This window comes from Trachemys scripta, chromosome 4 (assembly GCF_013100865.1).
Source record: "Trachemys scripta elegans isolate TJP31775 chromosome 4, CAS_Tse_1.0, whole genome shotgun sequence".
Lineage (NCBI taxonomy): Eukaryota > Metazoa > Chordata > Testudines > Emydidae > Trachemys > Trachemys scripta.
Genome location: NC_048301.1, coordinates 115,546,930 through 115,563,432, shown reverse-complemented (window position 1 = coordinate 115,563,432; position 16,503 = coordinate 115,546,930). Strand labels below are relative to the sequence as shown.

Here is a 16,503-nt window from a genome sequence, read left to right as displayed (position 1 = left end):
AGAGTTTCTAGTTGGACACCCACAAACTGAGGCATCCAAGATCACTAGTCACTTTTGAAAATCTTGGCCAAGCACCTTTAAAAGTTACTTTTAAACTGCCCTAGATTGAGGCTGCAAGCGATTCCCAGCTACTGGGGGAGGAAGGGGGGGGGCAACAACTTCCCTGCACCAGAAGGATTAGAAAAGGCACAAACTCCATAGGCATTAGCACCTCTCCTCTCCTTACAAACCAAGCACTGCACCGTAACACTCAAGCCACACAGCTCTCCTGCACAGACACGTGTGAGAAGTGAGGAAAGCGAGTGATTCGATCAGAAGCCTACACAATCTTGGTGCACAGGTCTTCAGACAGGTCTGTCAAAGCTCAATGGAAGCAAGTTGTAAAAGGATGCTGACTTGGGAACTGAAATTATAAAATGTTCTGATACAAATCCTTAATTTTACTCATGTTTTATGATAGTGCCTAGAGATTCCAATGGAGACTAGGGCCCAGTTGTGTTAGGCGCTGTACAAAACAGTAGGGCAGTACGAATCCATGTCCTAAGAAGCTGACATTGTAAACATACACAGAAGGGTGAATAAAAGGGACATGACATAAAAGCAGAAGATTGGAAACCAAGACAGAGGGTAAAGGCCAGATTTTTAAATACAAATATCATTAAAAATCTGTCCTTAAGTGACTCACCCAAGATAATACAGGAAGTCTTGTATTTGAAGCCAGGTCTCTGAAGTCTCATAGTCTAGTGCCTTAATATACCAAGAACCAAGTTGAGACAGAACAATCCCCCAGACACATTCTCCAGTTTCAGTGACCGTGATTCTATCAGTTCAGCAGAGAGATCTAGACTCCGGAACTAGCAGCTAAGAAGCAGTATAGTTAACTTACTCCATTTGACTTTGGAAAGCCTGACCTGGGCCTTTCCTTGTCAGATTCAGCATTTGGTTCCAGTTCAGGCCTGAAGAGAGAGAGGTGTTTTGACAAGTTATCTGCTCCCACAGAGGAAGTAAGGAAATTATGGGTTTTATTCTTGTGGTGCTTCTGTCAGAGGCTTCTAGGCACCTTGGAAGAGCATGTTACAGGTGACCAAGACCACAATCTGACAGTCTGCTTCAGTATAATTATATCTAAGTGTAGTGGGGACAAGATATTCATTCTGATCAATGGAGGAACTGTTCGTACATGCTAGAGTCAAGACTCATGCACTGAAGTCTAACTCTACAATCTTCAGGCAGAGGGTGAATTTACTTCAGCATGAGACCCACAGACATAACCCTGTTTGAACAGGCCAGATGGGGGTGGCACAGTAAGTTGCTGAGTTATATGCTAGTGAGTTTATGCCCCTTGTAGGTCTTAGCATTGCTCAGGTTAATAGGTAGGATATGCCACAGCCCTGGGGCACAGACAGGTGAATCTGCCCTACCCTGCAAGTCTTGGAGACCACAAACTGCACACCTCCCCAGTCTGGTGATGAGAGTGGAAAAGGACATTAGTTCACAGGGTTCAGGAAGTAAGTAAGATACATGGGACACAACAAACCAGAAATATTCACAGACAGAGCCTAAGGGAACAGTTTCTTAGTCAAGCTGGCCAATATCTTGCAGTGCACGGTCATATTCTGCACAAGCTAAAAACAACACATCAGCCTTTTTAGGTAGCTCAGTACAGATATCTGAGAGGAAGAACAGAGATCATACCAGCCTTGCTGTCGGAGAGGCTTGCAAGATATAGTCAGGGTCTGAGGAAGGGCCACAACTATGTAGCAACTATCAATCCCAATCACAGGTGAAGATTACAGCACAAAGTATTCATTTAGTGACTGGGCATAGGAACGACCTGTAGAGTTTTCTGCAAGATTTTCCATAGCTTCTGCCTATTTGACAGAGCAGCCTCACCTGACATTGCTGGTTGCATCTTCATCCACAAATACCTCCAGGGAGCTGTGGCCTGGAAGGAAAAGGATAAAGCAAGACACTAGCTAGCTTGGTGGTCTTAAATCGGATGCATCCTATAAGCAGTTATTCCTGTGCAAAACAGCCCCTCTCTCCAAGGGACACATTGCATTCCCACCCATAGATTTCCATATGAGCGCAAAGCACCCTTGCTTGACTTTCTACAGCTAGAAGTTGCTACATAGTGCAGTGAACTTAAGCACCATAATGGCCCAAAAACCATTTCAGTACCTCCCAAGCTTCCTTCCACATCAGCTGGAGTAACTCTGGAAATAGAGAAAGATGTTCTCAAGTCTGTATTATGGAGAGATCACTAGTAATTCCATAGTTGAAGCTGTGGAGAATTTCAGTTAGAAAAGGGGTTTAAATCCTCATTAGGGATGAAAGCAAGTGTATTTTTGGTAACTGTGCACTTATTCTTTGGGGGCAGATTCAATATTCTGCAGCATTAACAAGTAACTTCAGTAGGTGAGGACTCAGCAACTACTATCTGAAATTTCAGGACTGGTGTTTCTCTTGCCCATCAATTTACACATGGCTTTGACTTCAATTGGTTCTCCACAGTATTTCAAGCATAGGTTAGGTTTCTTTTTTTTTTTTTTTTAATTAAAGTTACAGTTTTTACTATTACTGTAGGACCACAGCATGCCATGTGATATTTAGTTTTGTTTGCCTAAAATCCAGGTGCTTCAGCCCTTAACTGACCCAGCTGGAAGCCACTTTGCTTCTACAAGCAAGAGCGTTTAAGGAGCTGACTATCAGCAGACACTTTCAGAGCCCAAAGACTGTGCAGGAGTTTGAGCTGGAGACACAAGAGAACTGTTGTGTCTTGAAGCTTTAAGACACTGTAAGGTGAGATTTAAAAATTTCAGTTGTACCGACCCCTGCACAAGCAGCATTGCAGGTGGCTCCGAGCCCCTCTAAATCAAACAGCACACTGATGGATAGACAGAGCAGAGAGGCTCTGAATAAAAGGACACACAATTGCTTTTCATACTTCACAAACTTACAGCTCACGTGGCTGGAGGCTGAAGAGGACTCCCGAGCTGCCTTCTTCTTAGAGATAGCCCTGCTGATAGATTTCCGGATCATGCTCTCTCTTTTGCTGGCCAGAGAATACTTCTCTGCTAGCGAGGTCCTGCGGTGCTTATGGGACTTACCCCTCTGGCTTCTGCGTGCAGAGGGACGGCTTGATTTGGACCCTGTTGAGGTCCCTGTGCTGTCCTTTAAGTCCTGGAAAAGCTCCTTTTCTGGCCCCTGAGCAGAAACATCACTCTCAGCTCCGGGCTCCCCATTTACAGCAGCTTTTGGCGTGGATGTATTTGCTATTCTAAAGTTGGCAGCATCCCGGTCTTCTCCTGTCCCCTTTGCCTCAGGAGTGTCAGGGATCACCAGTGCCGAGGCTGCAGACATAGGTTGAAGTTCAGTAATCTTAGGCTTCTTGGGAGCTTGGTCATCAATACTCAGGGAGATGATCTCCAAGGCCTGGTCTATTATTTCAGGCCTATTCCTCTTCAAATACAAGTCAGCACCACTGTGGTTGTCAACACTGATTTCTGTCAAGGAAACCCGCTCTTCTACTAACAAGATAGCTGGTGTCTTAGCCACTGCCTCCGATGGAAGAGAAAACTCTGCTTCAACCTTGGAGTGGAATCTCATTGTTGAAAAAGAAGCATCGACTCCCTTTTGAACATCACTGGGTTTTTCCAGTCCCTCTTTGCTTCTGAGCCTTTGGGAAACTTGCTTAGAGGATGCTGGCTTGAGGCTGCTTCTCCTTCTCGATAACCTTAAAACAAAGACAGTCAAATGAGGCAGGATTTTTCTCTCTGGCCATTTCAGAATTGACTGACATCACTGAGTGTATACATGACTCTTGGTATTTTTTACATGCAACTATGCTTATTGTCCAGGTACAACTATTTTTAATGAGATTAAGTTAATAAAACACTGGACCAGGACTCAGGAGACCTGGGTTCTATTCCCTGCTCTGACTGTTGGGCAACACTGGCAAGGCCTTCCTTTGGCTCAGTTCCCACCCCCCCATCTGTAAAATGGGTATAATGATACTTATCACCTTTGTAAAGCACTTTTAGATCTACTTATGATAAGAGCTAGATATTACTACTATCAAAGTGTTTAAAAAGATATTGTATACCAAAAACCTCCAGTAATAGAAACCATCATTCCATTTAAAACCTCATTATCTTTTCCTGGATCATTCTCTCACTCTTTACTAGGAATACTACCATGCAGATAGGATCTCAATACACAAGAGTCCCAGTTGGGGATACCATGAAACATGGGGCAGCTCACTAGAAAGGAGCAAAGTGGATAGGCTCCAAAGAATTAAATGTGTAGAGCTTGGACAGGAAAGGGGAACATAAAATGATGTAGCAGTATCTGAAGTGGCAATGCTGTGTATGGGGGAGGAATAAGTACAAATAGGATGAAGCTGCCTAAAGATTTTTTTACCCGAATCATCAAAAAGCTTTCCCTGCAGAATGAGGTCTGTCAGATTAGGAAGTGTCTCCAGCATCAAGGCTTAAATTAATCATAACTGATTCAATGTTCAGAGCAAGCAGTGAGATCAAGTGAACTTCTGAAATGAGATCTTGATTCCACACCGAAGTGTCCTTGTGTAACTTGAGAGAAACAAAAATCCCCAGCATCATGTAATCAGATCTTTTTCTAAATGGAAAGACTCAAAGTTCAGGGGTAACTTCCTCATGTACCTTGAGATTTCCTTAAGTGGGAGAGAGTGTTTCTGGAATGCCCAATTTGTCACTTGTTAGACAGAGGCCAATTGAGAAGGTGGGTTTACAGCACTTTTGAGAAAGAGAAACCTTTAACCCTTTGTGAAAATCTTGGCCTAGGTGACTAAGCATAGGGAGGGGTGAATTTCTTTAAAACACCACTCTTTTTTGGAGGGTGGGAGGGGGCTAACAATGTAATTAAGCAGCTAGCTTCTATCTGGACATTTACAATTCCTCCCTGCTCTAGGCTCTGGACATGTTCTCCTCCCTTCCCATTCTTAACCACCTAGTTTCAGCCTCATTTTTAGTTCAAATCTCTCCTCCCTTCCTTCCCCCATGGGTTTAACTGTGGTTATTGAAATAATACTGAGCACAAGGTATCCTATGCTTGCAGCAGTTCAGCTGCATACAGTGCAGACAGCTCTTCAGGAGTAGGAAGTTTTTTCCTATTGTACACAGATCATTAAAAACACGTACCCCCCAAATGTCAGGTATCAGACAGCACACCTATCCTAGATGGATTAAACTTTGTGAGCTTTATAGAAGTGGATTGGAAGGTTAGATCTGAATGGAAATGATGAGTACCTTGCAAATGAGGTATAGGAGAGGTTCCAAGCCTAAGGCCTTGGCTACCCTTGCGAGTTACAGAGCAATAAAGCCTCCCCCAGCGCTGTAACTCACTCCCCGTCCACACTGGCAAGGCACTTACAGCGCTGTATCTCCGTGGTTGCAGCACTGCATGTACTCCACATTCCCGAGAGGAATACCATGTATTGTGCTGCCGCTGCAGCGCTGCGGCCCCAGTGTGGCCTCCCAATGCGCTGTGACTGGCCTCCAGAAGTATCCAGCAGTATCCCACAATGCCTGTTCTAGCCACTCTGGTCATCAGTTCAACCTCTACTGCCCTGGCCTCAGGTAACCAACTATGTGATCTGCCCTTGACATTCCCCAGGAATTTTAAAAATCCCCTTCCTGTTTACTCAGCCAGGCGTGGCGTGGAGTGCTATCAGTGAATCTTTCCAGGTGATCATGCCTCCACGCGCCAAGCGAGCCCCAGCATGGAGCAATGGCGAGTTGCTGGACCTCAGTGTTTTGGGGGAGGAAGCTGTCCAGTCCCAACTGCGCTCCAGCTGTAGGAATTATGATACTTTGGGAAGGTATCAAAGGACATGATGGAAAGGGGCCATGACCGGGATGCCCTGCAGTGCAGGATTAAACTGAAGGAGCTGCGGAGTGTCTACCGCAAAGCCTGCGACGCAAACGGCTGCTCGGATGCTCCCCACACGACCTGCCGATTCTACAAAGAGCTGAATGCAATACTTGGGGTTAACCCCACCTCCACTCCGAGCACCACCATGGACACTTCAGAGCCGAGGAGGAAGAGGACGAAAACGGGAGTGAGGGTGGTGGGGCAGATGGAGACACCCCGGAATCCCTGGAGCCATGCAGCCAGGAGCTCTTCGAGCCAGGAGGAAGGTAGCCAGTCGCAACGGCTGGTACTTGGTGGAGGACAAACAGAAGAGCAGGTTCTCGGTAAGTGGGTTTTTTCCCCCCGGGAAGGAATTTTTTTGGTGCGGGCTCTTCGGGAGAGGAAGGTTAGGCATGCATGCCTAGATGCGGAATAGTGCATTGATGTGGTTTATCACATCACGGTAATCGGCCTCAGTAATCTCTTTGAATGTCTCATCCAGAACATGTGTAATGCGCTTGCGCAGGTTTATCGTGAGAGCCACCGTAGTCCTTGTCCCAGCCAGGCTAACGTGTACGCACCACTGTGCCGCGAGGGACGGGGGGGACCATTGTTGCACACAGGCAAGCTGCATATGGGCCAGGGCAGAAGCTGCATTGCAGTAGAAGACCCTCCCTTGCTTCCCAGGTCACCCTCAGCAGTGAGATATCGTCCAGGACGAACTCCTGTGGAAAACGTTGGGACAGTGTTCAGTGTAGGTGCCCCCTGCAGCTGTTGGCTCTCCCGAAGGCACAGAAACCCAGAGGACAGTACAGCCCTGAAACAATCAGTCCCCCTTACTCACCATTTTGAGGCTCCCGTGGGCTGTGTGCGCTCTGTTTCGGACAGGAAAATTATGCTATTGTGTAGACTCTGTGTGTGCCCTCCTTAAGTGTGGGGGAAATCATTAGTCTGTCTGCTATAAACAATGCTACCTCTGTTGAATGTTGCATTTTGCCTATACAGCTGCAACAACCTTGACACCTCAGTCGTCCTTCTTATCGCCTGCTCAGAGACAGCAAAGACTCAGGAAGAGACCGCAAAAAAACAAAGAAGACATGCTGCAAGAAGTGATAGGGCAATCTATTAAAGAGAACGAAAAAGCACAGAACTGGAGGGAGACAGAAAGCAGGATCCGCCAGGAAAACACAGCACACCGGCAGCAAAGCACGGAGCACCGGCAGCAAAGCACAGATCGGCTCATAAGCATCCTGGAGCGCCAAGCAGATGCTATCCAGGAGCTCGTAGCCATGCAGAAGGAGCTGTACCGCAAATGCAAACGCTCACCCCTCCCCCCCACAGCCCTTGTCCCAAAACTCTTTCCCTTGTGCCCCACTGTCACCTCCAACCCACTTTCCCCAACTTCCGGGTTCTTCACACCACCAGCTGCCTCCAACACCAGTATCTTCACCACCCAGCCCTGAAAATCACGACCCTTACCCTCTGCACTCAACCCCCATCACTATGCAGTATAGCTATCCTGAAATGCAGCACTCACTGCACAGCACACCAGACAGGACATACGCGAATCTGTGATTGTACCGTTCCCCACTCCACTCCCTTGCCCTTTCTGATTCCCAAGCAGTTGTGTTTCTTTTCAATAAATGGATTTTTTGGCTTTGAAAACATTCTTTAATATTGCATAAAGTAAAAGATTCCTTAGCTCAGGAAATAAACAGGCACTGCAAGTCTGCTTAGCAAACACTGATTCCTAAAGATTGCAACTACTGCACTTCACTCCCGTGCAGGGCACCAGATATCACTGCTGGTTTTCAGCCTCAAATTGCTCCCTCAAGGCATCCCTAATCCTTGCAGCCCCGCGCTGGGTCCCTGTAATAGCCCTGCTCCCTGGCTGTGCAAATTCAGCCTCCAGGTGTTCAACCTCGGAGGTCCATGCCTGAGTGAAGCTTTCACCCTTCCCTTCACAAATATTATGGAGGGCACAGCACGCGGATAGAACCGCGGGGATGCTGTGTTCGGCCAAGTCCAGCTTCCCATACAGAGATCGCCAGCGGCCCTTTAAACGGCTAAAGGCACACTCCACAGTCATTTGGCACAGGCTCAGCCTGTAGTTGAACCGTTCCTTGCTGCTGTCAAGGCTCCCTGTGTAGGGTTTCATGAGCCATGGCATTAACGGGTAAGCGGGATCGCCAAGGATCACAATGGGCATTTCAACTTCCCCTACTGTGATCTTCCGTTCTGGGAAAAGTCCCGGCCTGCAGCTTCCTGAACAGCCAAATGTTCCGAAAAATGCGTGCGTCATGCACCTTTCCTGGCCAGCCTGTGTTAATGTCAGTGAAACGCCCACGGTGATCCACAAGCGCCTGGGGAACCATAGAGAAATACCCCTTCCGATTAACGTACTCTGATCCTAGGTGGGGTGGTGCCAGAATAGGAATGTGCGTCCCATCTATCGCCCCTCCACAGTTAGGGAAACCCATTTGTGCAAAGCCATCCACTATGTCCTGTACGTTACCCAGAGTCACGGTTCTTCTGAGTAGGATGCGATTAATGGCCTTGCAAACTTGCATCAACACGATTCCAATGGTCAACTTTCCCACTCCAAACTGGTTTGCGACCGACCGGTAGCTGTCTGGAGTTGCCAGCTTCCAGACTGCAATAGCCACCCGCTTCTCCACTAGCAGGGCAGCTCTCAATCTCGGGTCCTTGCGCCGCAGGCTGGGGGCGAGCTCCTCACATAAAAGCCACTTTCATGGGACTCTCATCCAAAAGTTCTGCAGCCACTGCTCGTCATCCCAGACTTCCATGATTATGTGATCCCACCACTTAGTGCTTGTTTCCCAAGCCCAAATGCAGCGTTCCACAGTGCTGTGTGTGTCCGTGAATGCCACAAGCAATTTCATGTTGTACGCGTTACGCAACTCGCTATCATCGTCTGACTCCTCACTGTCACTTTGGATCTTAAGGAATAGCTCGACTGCCAAACGTGACGTGCTGGCGAGACTCATCAGCATACTCCTCAGCAGTTCGGGCTCCATTTCCCGCAGACAGATCGCTCTGCACAGAAACCTTTGAAAGATGGCGCCAAAGGTGGATGGAAACAAAGGGATTTCTGGGATGCGAAGCGATGCATCACAGGGCGTTGGGACAGGACCCAGAATGCCCCGCACCCATGCCCCCTTCCCACAACTCACGGCGCCAGAATGGGAAGAGGTGCTCTGTGGGATAGCTGCTCATAATGCACCACTCCCAATGGCGCTGTAATGGCCGCAAATGTGGCCACGACAGTGTACTGGCAGCTGTCAATGTGGACAGACTGCAGCGTTTTCCCTACTCAGCTGTACAAAGACAAGTTTAACTCACAGTGCTGTATAGCTGCAAGTGTAGCCAAGGCCTTAGGAATGATAGAGAAAAGAGTCAATAGAGAATTTAGAGGGCACAGCAAGGCAGGAGCAAGGAACCAGCAAACATCCTACTTACAACTCTCAAATTTAGTTTTTGTATCAGAAATCAAGTTGAAAATGGTTGCTGGGCCATAAAGAGAGAAAGAGAGGGTTTGACAAATATTTGAGGTACCAAGACTTCCTGACTCTGTGGTTTTGTTTTCCTATTTTCAAGAGAGCTTCTTCTCTCTGTTGTGTGTGGTTCCTCCCCCCGCAGCAATCATCAGCAGAAACTGACAAATTATACAAGGATAATAGTGAAACTGACTATACACAAAGGCTGTCAAATACACAAAGTAAACAAACTGAGAAAGCCTTAGGGTAAAGAAGAGTAATAGAAATTGACAGTTAAATTGGTAGTGTACCCTGGGTTTAACAATATTTAGGAACAAAGATGTTAGCTTTCTCTACAGTTTTCTTCTTGAAGGACAGGTGCATAAAACCTCTCTTCCTATTTTTTTTGGAATCACACCCTAATTAAAAATGTCATTTAAAAAGCCAAACATGATCAGCTATATTAGACACTTAGCTTATAAAAGTGGATCCTAGAAGTCTACTTTAAATTTAAATCCATGCCCTTTGAATATTTCTTGCATTTCTCTCACCTTGGACAATTAAAATAGAAAAGTCAGTTTCATTTTTAATTTATAGTTTCTAAAAATTTCACTTTCAAGTTATCATGCATTAGCACAAAGGATTAGATTGCAAACGGTTGAAATAATGTATTTTAAAAAAGAATTCATTGGGATAAAAGAGACCTAGGAAGGTTTCTATTTGACTTACCTTACTGTAAACCACAAGCTTATACAAAACCGAGATTTTGAACTAACTTTGACCTGGTATCAGGTATCAAATGGGTAGCTGTGTTAGTCTGGATCTGTAAAAGCAGCAAAGAGTCCTGTGGCACCTTATAGACTAACAGACGTATAGGATCATGAGCTTTCGTGGATGAATACCCACTTCTTCGGATGCATGTAGTGGAAATTTCCAGGGGCGGGTATAAATATGCAAGCAAGAGTGAGTAAGGCTAGAGATAACTAAGTTAGTTCAATCAGGGAGGATGAGGCCCTCTTCTAGCAGTTGAGGTGTGAACACCAAGGGAGGAGAAACTGCTTTTGTAGTTGGCTAGCCATTCACGGTCTTTGTTTAATCCTGAGCTGATGGTGTCAAATTTGCAGATAAACTGCTGAGCTTCAGTTCCTCTTCGAAGTCTGGTCCTGAAGTTTTTTTGCTGCAGGATGGCCACCTTTAAATCTGCTATTGTGTGGCCAGGGAGGTTGAAGTGTTCTCCTACGGGTTTTTGTATATTGCCATTCCTAATATCCGATTTGTGTCCATTTATTCTTTTACGTAGGGACTGTCCAGTTTGGCCGATCTACAAGCAGAGGGGTATTGCTAGCATATGATGGTGTATATTACATTGGTGGACGTGCAGGTGAATGAACCGGTGATGGTGTGGCTGATCTGGTTAGGTCCTGTGATGGTGTCGCTAATGTAGATATGTGGGCAGAGTTGGCATTGAGGTTTGTTGCAGGGATTGGTTCCCGAGTTAGAGTTACTATGGTGCGGTGTGTGGTTGCTGGGGAGAATATGCTTCAGGTTGGCGGGTTGTCTGTGGGCGAGGACTAGCCTGCCACTCAAGGCCTGTGATAGTGAGGGATCGTTGTCCAGGATGGGTTGTAGATCACTGATGATATGTTGGAGAGGTTTTAGCTGGGGACTGTATCTGTACATAACCTAAGTCGTGCAGAACGCAATGCTATCCACAGCTTCAGAAACCACCCTGACATCATCATCAAAGAGGCTGATAAAGGAGGTGCTATTGTCATCATGAACAGGTCTGACTACGAAAAGGAGGCTGCCAGACAACTCTCCAATACCAAATTCTACAGGCCACTTCCCTCAGACCCCACTGAGGAATACACTAAGAAACTGCACCATCTACTCAGGACACTCCCTACACTAACACAGGAACAAATCAACATACCCTTAGAGCCCCGACTGGGGTTATTCTATCTACTACCCAAGATCCACAAACCTGGAAATCCTGGACGCCCTATCATCTTGGGCATTAGCACCCTCACTGAAGGACTGTCTGGATATGTGAACTCCCTACTCAGACCCTACACCACCAGCACTCCCAGCTATCTCCATGACACCACTGATTTCCTGAGAAAACTACAATGCATTGGTGACCTTCCAGAAAACACCATCCTAGCCACCATGGATGTAGAGCAGTGGTTCCCAAACTTTAACAACCTGTGAACCCCTTTCACTAAAACGTCAAGTGTCGCAAACCCCCTCCTAAAAATGTCTATTTCCAGGGATTTTCTCCTTTACCCGAGTATAAATTATAAAAGCAGTGATCTTGGAAACATAAAGTTTGTTTTTATGATTTGCTTATTACACACTATTTATTATTAATTATCATTACAGTATTTTTATTATTAAAATGGCAACACTCTTCCAAGAACTCACTTTCATAGCTTGTATCAATTTGAATAAGCCTGTTATAAGACAAGGCTCCTATGTTTCATCAAGGAGTATCAGATGTGAAACAGTATGAAGGTATTTAAGAAGCCAATGCAAAGAGTTCCTCCTACACAAGCATTCGGATTTTGAGCAGTCCAGGCCAACACCACATGTTACAACAAAGCTTAAACTTGTTCTTCATAATAATTTTAAAAACCAATACTCGCTGCCTATTTCATTTTAAAAACAGCGAAAAATATCCACCTCCCTTTCCATTTCTTATAAGGAGTCTTGAAGTTTAAATCTTCTCAGTGTGATAGATAGGCTTGCTTTGATCTGCTTAGCTCTTGGAAGTCCAGAGGCTCCAGGCTGCTGGCCACATGCTGCCCAGAGTTTCTAGGGACAGCTCTGTCCACCATTAGGGAATTCCTCCCCCCCCCGCAAGAATCCCCTGTAACATTACACGAACCCCCAGGGGTTCACAAACCCCAGTTTGGGAACCACTGATGTAGAGGCTCTCTACACAAACATCCCATACACAGATAGAATACAAGCTGTCAGGAACAGTATCCCTGATGATGCCACAGCGCAACTGGCTGCTGAGCTCTGTGACTTTATCCTCACACACAACTATTTCAAATTTGATGACAATATATACCTCCAGACCAGTTACACCGCTATGGGCACCCGCATGGCCCCACAATATGCCAACATTTTTATGGCTGGCCTGGAACAACGCTTCCTCAGCTCTCGTCCACTCATACCCCTTCTCTACCTATGCTACATTGATGACATCTTCACTGGACCCATGGGAAGGAGACTCAGGAAAAATTTCATCACGATTTCAACAGCTTCCACCCCACCATCAACCTCAGCCTGGACCAATCTACACGGGAGGTCCACTTCCTAGACACCACGGTGCAAGTAAGTGATGGTCACGTTAACACCACCCTATACCGAAAACCCACCGACCACTATGCCTACCTTCATGCCTCCAGCTTCCATCCTGGACACACTACACGATCCATTCTCTACAGCCAAGCACTGAGATACAACCATATCTGCTCCAACCCCTCAGACAGAGACCAACACCTACAAAATCTTCACCAAGCATTCTCAAAACTATGATACCCGCACATGAGGAAATAAGGAAACAGATCAACAGAGCCAGATGTGTACCCAGAAGCCTCCTACTGCAAGACAAGCCCAAGAATCATAGAATATCAGGGTTGAAAGGGACCTCAAGAGGTCATCTAGTCCAATCCCCTGCTCAAAGCAGGACCAATTCCCAACTAAATCATCCCAGCCAGGGCTTTGTCAAGCTGGGCCTTAAAAACCTCCAAGGAAGGAGACTCCACCACCTCCCTAGGTAACGCATTCCAGTGTTTCACCACCCTCCTAGTGAAATAGTTTTTCCTAATATCCAACCTGGACCTCCCCCACTGCAACTTGAGACCATTGCTCCTTGTTCTGTCATCTGCCACCACTAAGAACAGCCAAGCTCCATCCTCTTTGGAACCCCCCTTCAGGTAGTTGAAGGCTGCTATCAAATCCCCCCTCATTCTTCTCTTCTGGAGACTAAACAATCCCAGTTCCCTCAGCCTCTCCCCATAAGTCATGTGCTCCAGACCCCTAATCATTTTTGTTGCCCTCCGTTGGACTCTTTCCAATTTTTCAACATCCTTCTTGTAGTGTGGGGCCCAAAACTGGACACAGTATTCCAGATGAGGCCTCACCAATGTCGAATAAAGGGGAATGATCACGTTCCTCGATCTGCTGGCAATGCCCCTACTTATACAGCCCAAAATGCTGTTAGACTTCTTGGCAACAAGAGCACACTTCATATCCAGCTTCTTGTCCACTGTGACCCCTAGGTCCTTTTCTGCAGAACTGCTACCTAGCAAGAAAGAAACCAATAGAACTCCACTGGCCATCACATACAGTCCCCAGCTAAAACCTCTCCAACATATCATCAGCGATCTACAACCCATCCTGGACAACAATCCCTCACTTTCACAGGCCTTGGGTGGCAGGCCAGTCCTCGCCCACAGACAACCTGCCAACCTGAAGCATATTCTCCCCAGCAACCACACACCGCACCATAGTAACTCTAACTCAGGAACCAATCCATGCAACAAACCTCGATGCCAACTCTGCCCACATATCTACATCAGCGACACCATCACAGGACCTAACCAGATCAGCCACACCATCACCGGTTCATTCACCTGCACGTCCACCAATGTAATATACATCATCATATGCCAGCAATGCCCCTCTGCTTGTAGATCGGCCAAACTGGACAGTCCCTACGTAAAAGAATAAATGGACACAAATCAGATATTAGGAATGGCAATATACAAAAACCCGTAGGAGAACACTTCAACCTCCCTGGACACACAATAGCAGATTTAAAGGTGGCCATCCTGCAGCAAAAAAACTTCAGGACCAGACTTCAAAGAGAAACTGCTGAGCTTCAGTTCATCTGCAAATTTGACACCATCAGCTCAGGATTAAACAAAGACTGTGAATGGCTAGCCAACTACAAAAGCAGTTTCTCCTCCCTTGGTGTTCACACCTCAACTGCTAGAAGAGGGCCTCATCCTCCCTGATTGAACTAACTTAGTTATCTCTAGCCTTACTCACTCTTGCTTGCATATTTATACCCACCCCTGGAAATTTCCACTACATGCATCCGAAGAAGTGGGTATTCACCCACAAAAGCTCATGCTCTTATACATCTGTTAGTCTATAAGATGCCACAGGACTCTTTGCTGCTTTGACCTGGTAGTGTCTCAGTAAGTATATTAATAATGTTTAATTAGCACATTTATTTAGTTATTGATACAGGTGTTTTGTTTGGTTCTGAAATGGGTAGTTTACTTTTGCCTCTGGCTTGTTTGTTTCTGTAGTTTGTTGGCACAGGAGATCCAAGGCAACCGCCTACCTTTTTCTGGTCAGTTCATTGTTCTCATCCTTAAGAGATAAGGAGCGCTTCTTCCTACGGTATTTCTTCTGTGATGGTGTTTTGGGCATCAGCTCAGGTTCAGCACTCAAGTTGCTTTTCAAAAAACAGAACACAAGAGAAGGAATTTATTTCCTTGCCTGAACACCATGCTGTTCAACCCCTAGCAGCAGCATATTGTTCATTACAGTGGGGACAAGACCAAGCGATGCCATAAGGCCAAGATACCTAGGGAGGTGGTGGAATTTCCATCCTTAGAGGTTTTTAAGGCCTGGCTTTACAAAGCCCTGGCTGGGATGATTCAGTTGGTGTTGGTCCTGCTTTGAGCAGGGCATTGGATGACCTCCTGAGGTCTCTTCCAACCCTAATCTTCTATGATTCTATGAAGTCTTTCTGATCAGTCGTTTGGGGACATTCTAGCAAGACCACAGACACTGAACACTACAGGCTAAAACAAACTGCCCAGCATATAGATAAAGTAAATCACTAACATTTCTTTTTGCCTGCGCTTACTATAGTAGCAACTGGAAAAGCCAGGCTCCCCAGTGGCCTTTAGTTTGAAATCTCACCGAGACTGGCATTATAAACCAGTCCCTAAGAACTCTCAATTGCGATGGTTAAAAGTTCCCATTGGCTAATCCTATAAAACAGTAGGAGGAAAAAAGTCAGGCAAAGGCTGCTTTTCACAGAGGCACATTTGCACAGATAGGCTCAAGACTCATGTCGTACTGTCGCACACATCAGAAGGATCCATAGTACTGACAGCGGAGAGAGATGGAACAGCCTGTGAATGAGCCCATCAGAGACAGCTCCACCCTTCTGCCACCCAAATGGTTCTACCTATCGAACATCTTCATGGCCTCCTCCTCAATTTCCCGGAGCCATGCCAAGTGCTTGTGCTCGACATTACACAAGAACTCGGACAGTTTCTGACGGCAAACCTCCAACAGGTGAGTGGGACCCTCCGCCATGGTTCTGCCTGAAATACAAGGGGACACAGGGGGAGCAGGTAGTGCATTAGCACCTGTCTGCAGCACCGTTCACCTGGGATGTCACAGCCACCCGCACTTACCCCCAGCTACTCCCCCACAGGGGGATAACGAAACATTGCCTCAATCCGCACTGGAGGCACAGGACGCCCATCCCCCTGCCAAGCCCTGGGGCACAGGGCTAGGCCCAGGCTGTCAGGGCTCCCCAGCCCTCACAGGGGGAGGGGAGGAGAGACAGGACCCAGCAGCTCCAGCTCCCTCCTCAAAGAGAAAAAAAAGGACCCAGGCATCCTGCCCTACCCACCACCTCAGTCACTGGGGAAGAAGGGGGGGAGGGGCGAGCCCCAGCAGCACAGCGCGTGCACAGGCAGAGGAAAGGCGGCCCCTGCAGGTAGCTCCCCTCCCTCGCAGGTACCAACCGTCCCCCAGCCCGGGCAGCAGCTAATGCATTCCCCGCAGAGAAGACCTCCAGACCACAGAGAGAACAGCTAGAGCGGCACCCGTGGGGCTTTGGGGGAAACACGTTCCTTCTGGCACTACCCGAGCCTCCAGACGCGTCAAGCGATCCGCCGCGCCCCCCGCCCATCGAGGTCATCCGAGTCCGCACCAATCACAAAGCGCCCTGCCGGAGCGCCATATTCATTGGCTCCCGCCTCTGTCCGTCACGGCCAGGAGGGGGCGATACTGCTAGGATCCCGCCCCGCTACTTACCAGCGAGCTCCTCCCAGAGGCTCCGCATCAT

The 16,503-nt window shown here is 47.1% G+C and overlaps 1 protein-coding gene across 9 annotated transcripts in view; it reads right to left on the bottom strand.

Annotated features, from left to right (window-relative positions):
* LOC117877396 (inner centromere protein-like) overlaps positions 1 to 16,362 on the bottom strand; it is a 29,756-nt gene extending 13,394 nt beyond the window's left edge. For 4 of the 9 annotated variants that reach the window (XM_034770491.1, XM_034770495.1, XM_034770492.1 and 1 more), the window contains exons 1-5: positions 16,181 to 16,362; positions 14,755 to 14,868; positions 2,961 to 3,736; positions 1,894 to 1,945; positions 923 to 956 (exon numbers count right to left, since the gene is read on the bottom strand). In XM_034770491.1, the coding sequence (XP_034626382.1) occupies positions 923 to 956; positions 1,894 to 1,945; positions 2,961 to 3,736; positions 14,755 to 14,868; positions 16,181 to 16,356 (1,152 nt within the window). In that variant the 5' untranslated portion in view covers positions 16,357 to 16,362. Of the gene's footprint in view, positions 1 to 922; positions 957 to 1,893; positions 1,946 to 2,960; positions 3,737 to 10,118; positions 10,250 to 14,035; positions 14,076 to 14,754; positions 14,869 to 15,612; positions 15,752 to 16,065 lie in introns of those variants that run through there. The other 5 variants (XM_034770496.1, XM_034770497.1, XM_034770498.1 and 2 more) reach the window with 5 other exon arrangements.
* Between the last annotated feature and the right edge of the window lie 141 nt (positions 16,363 to 16,503).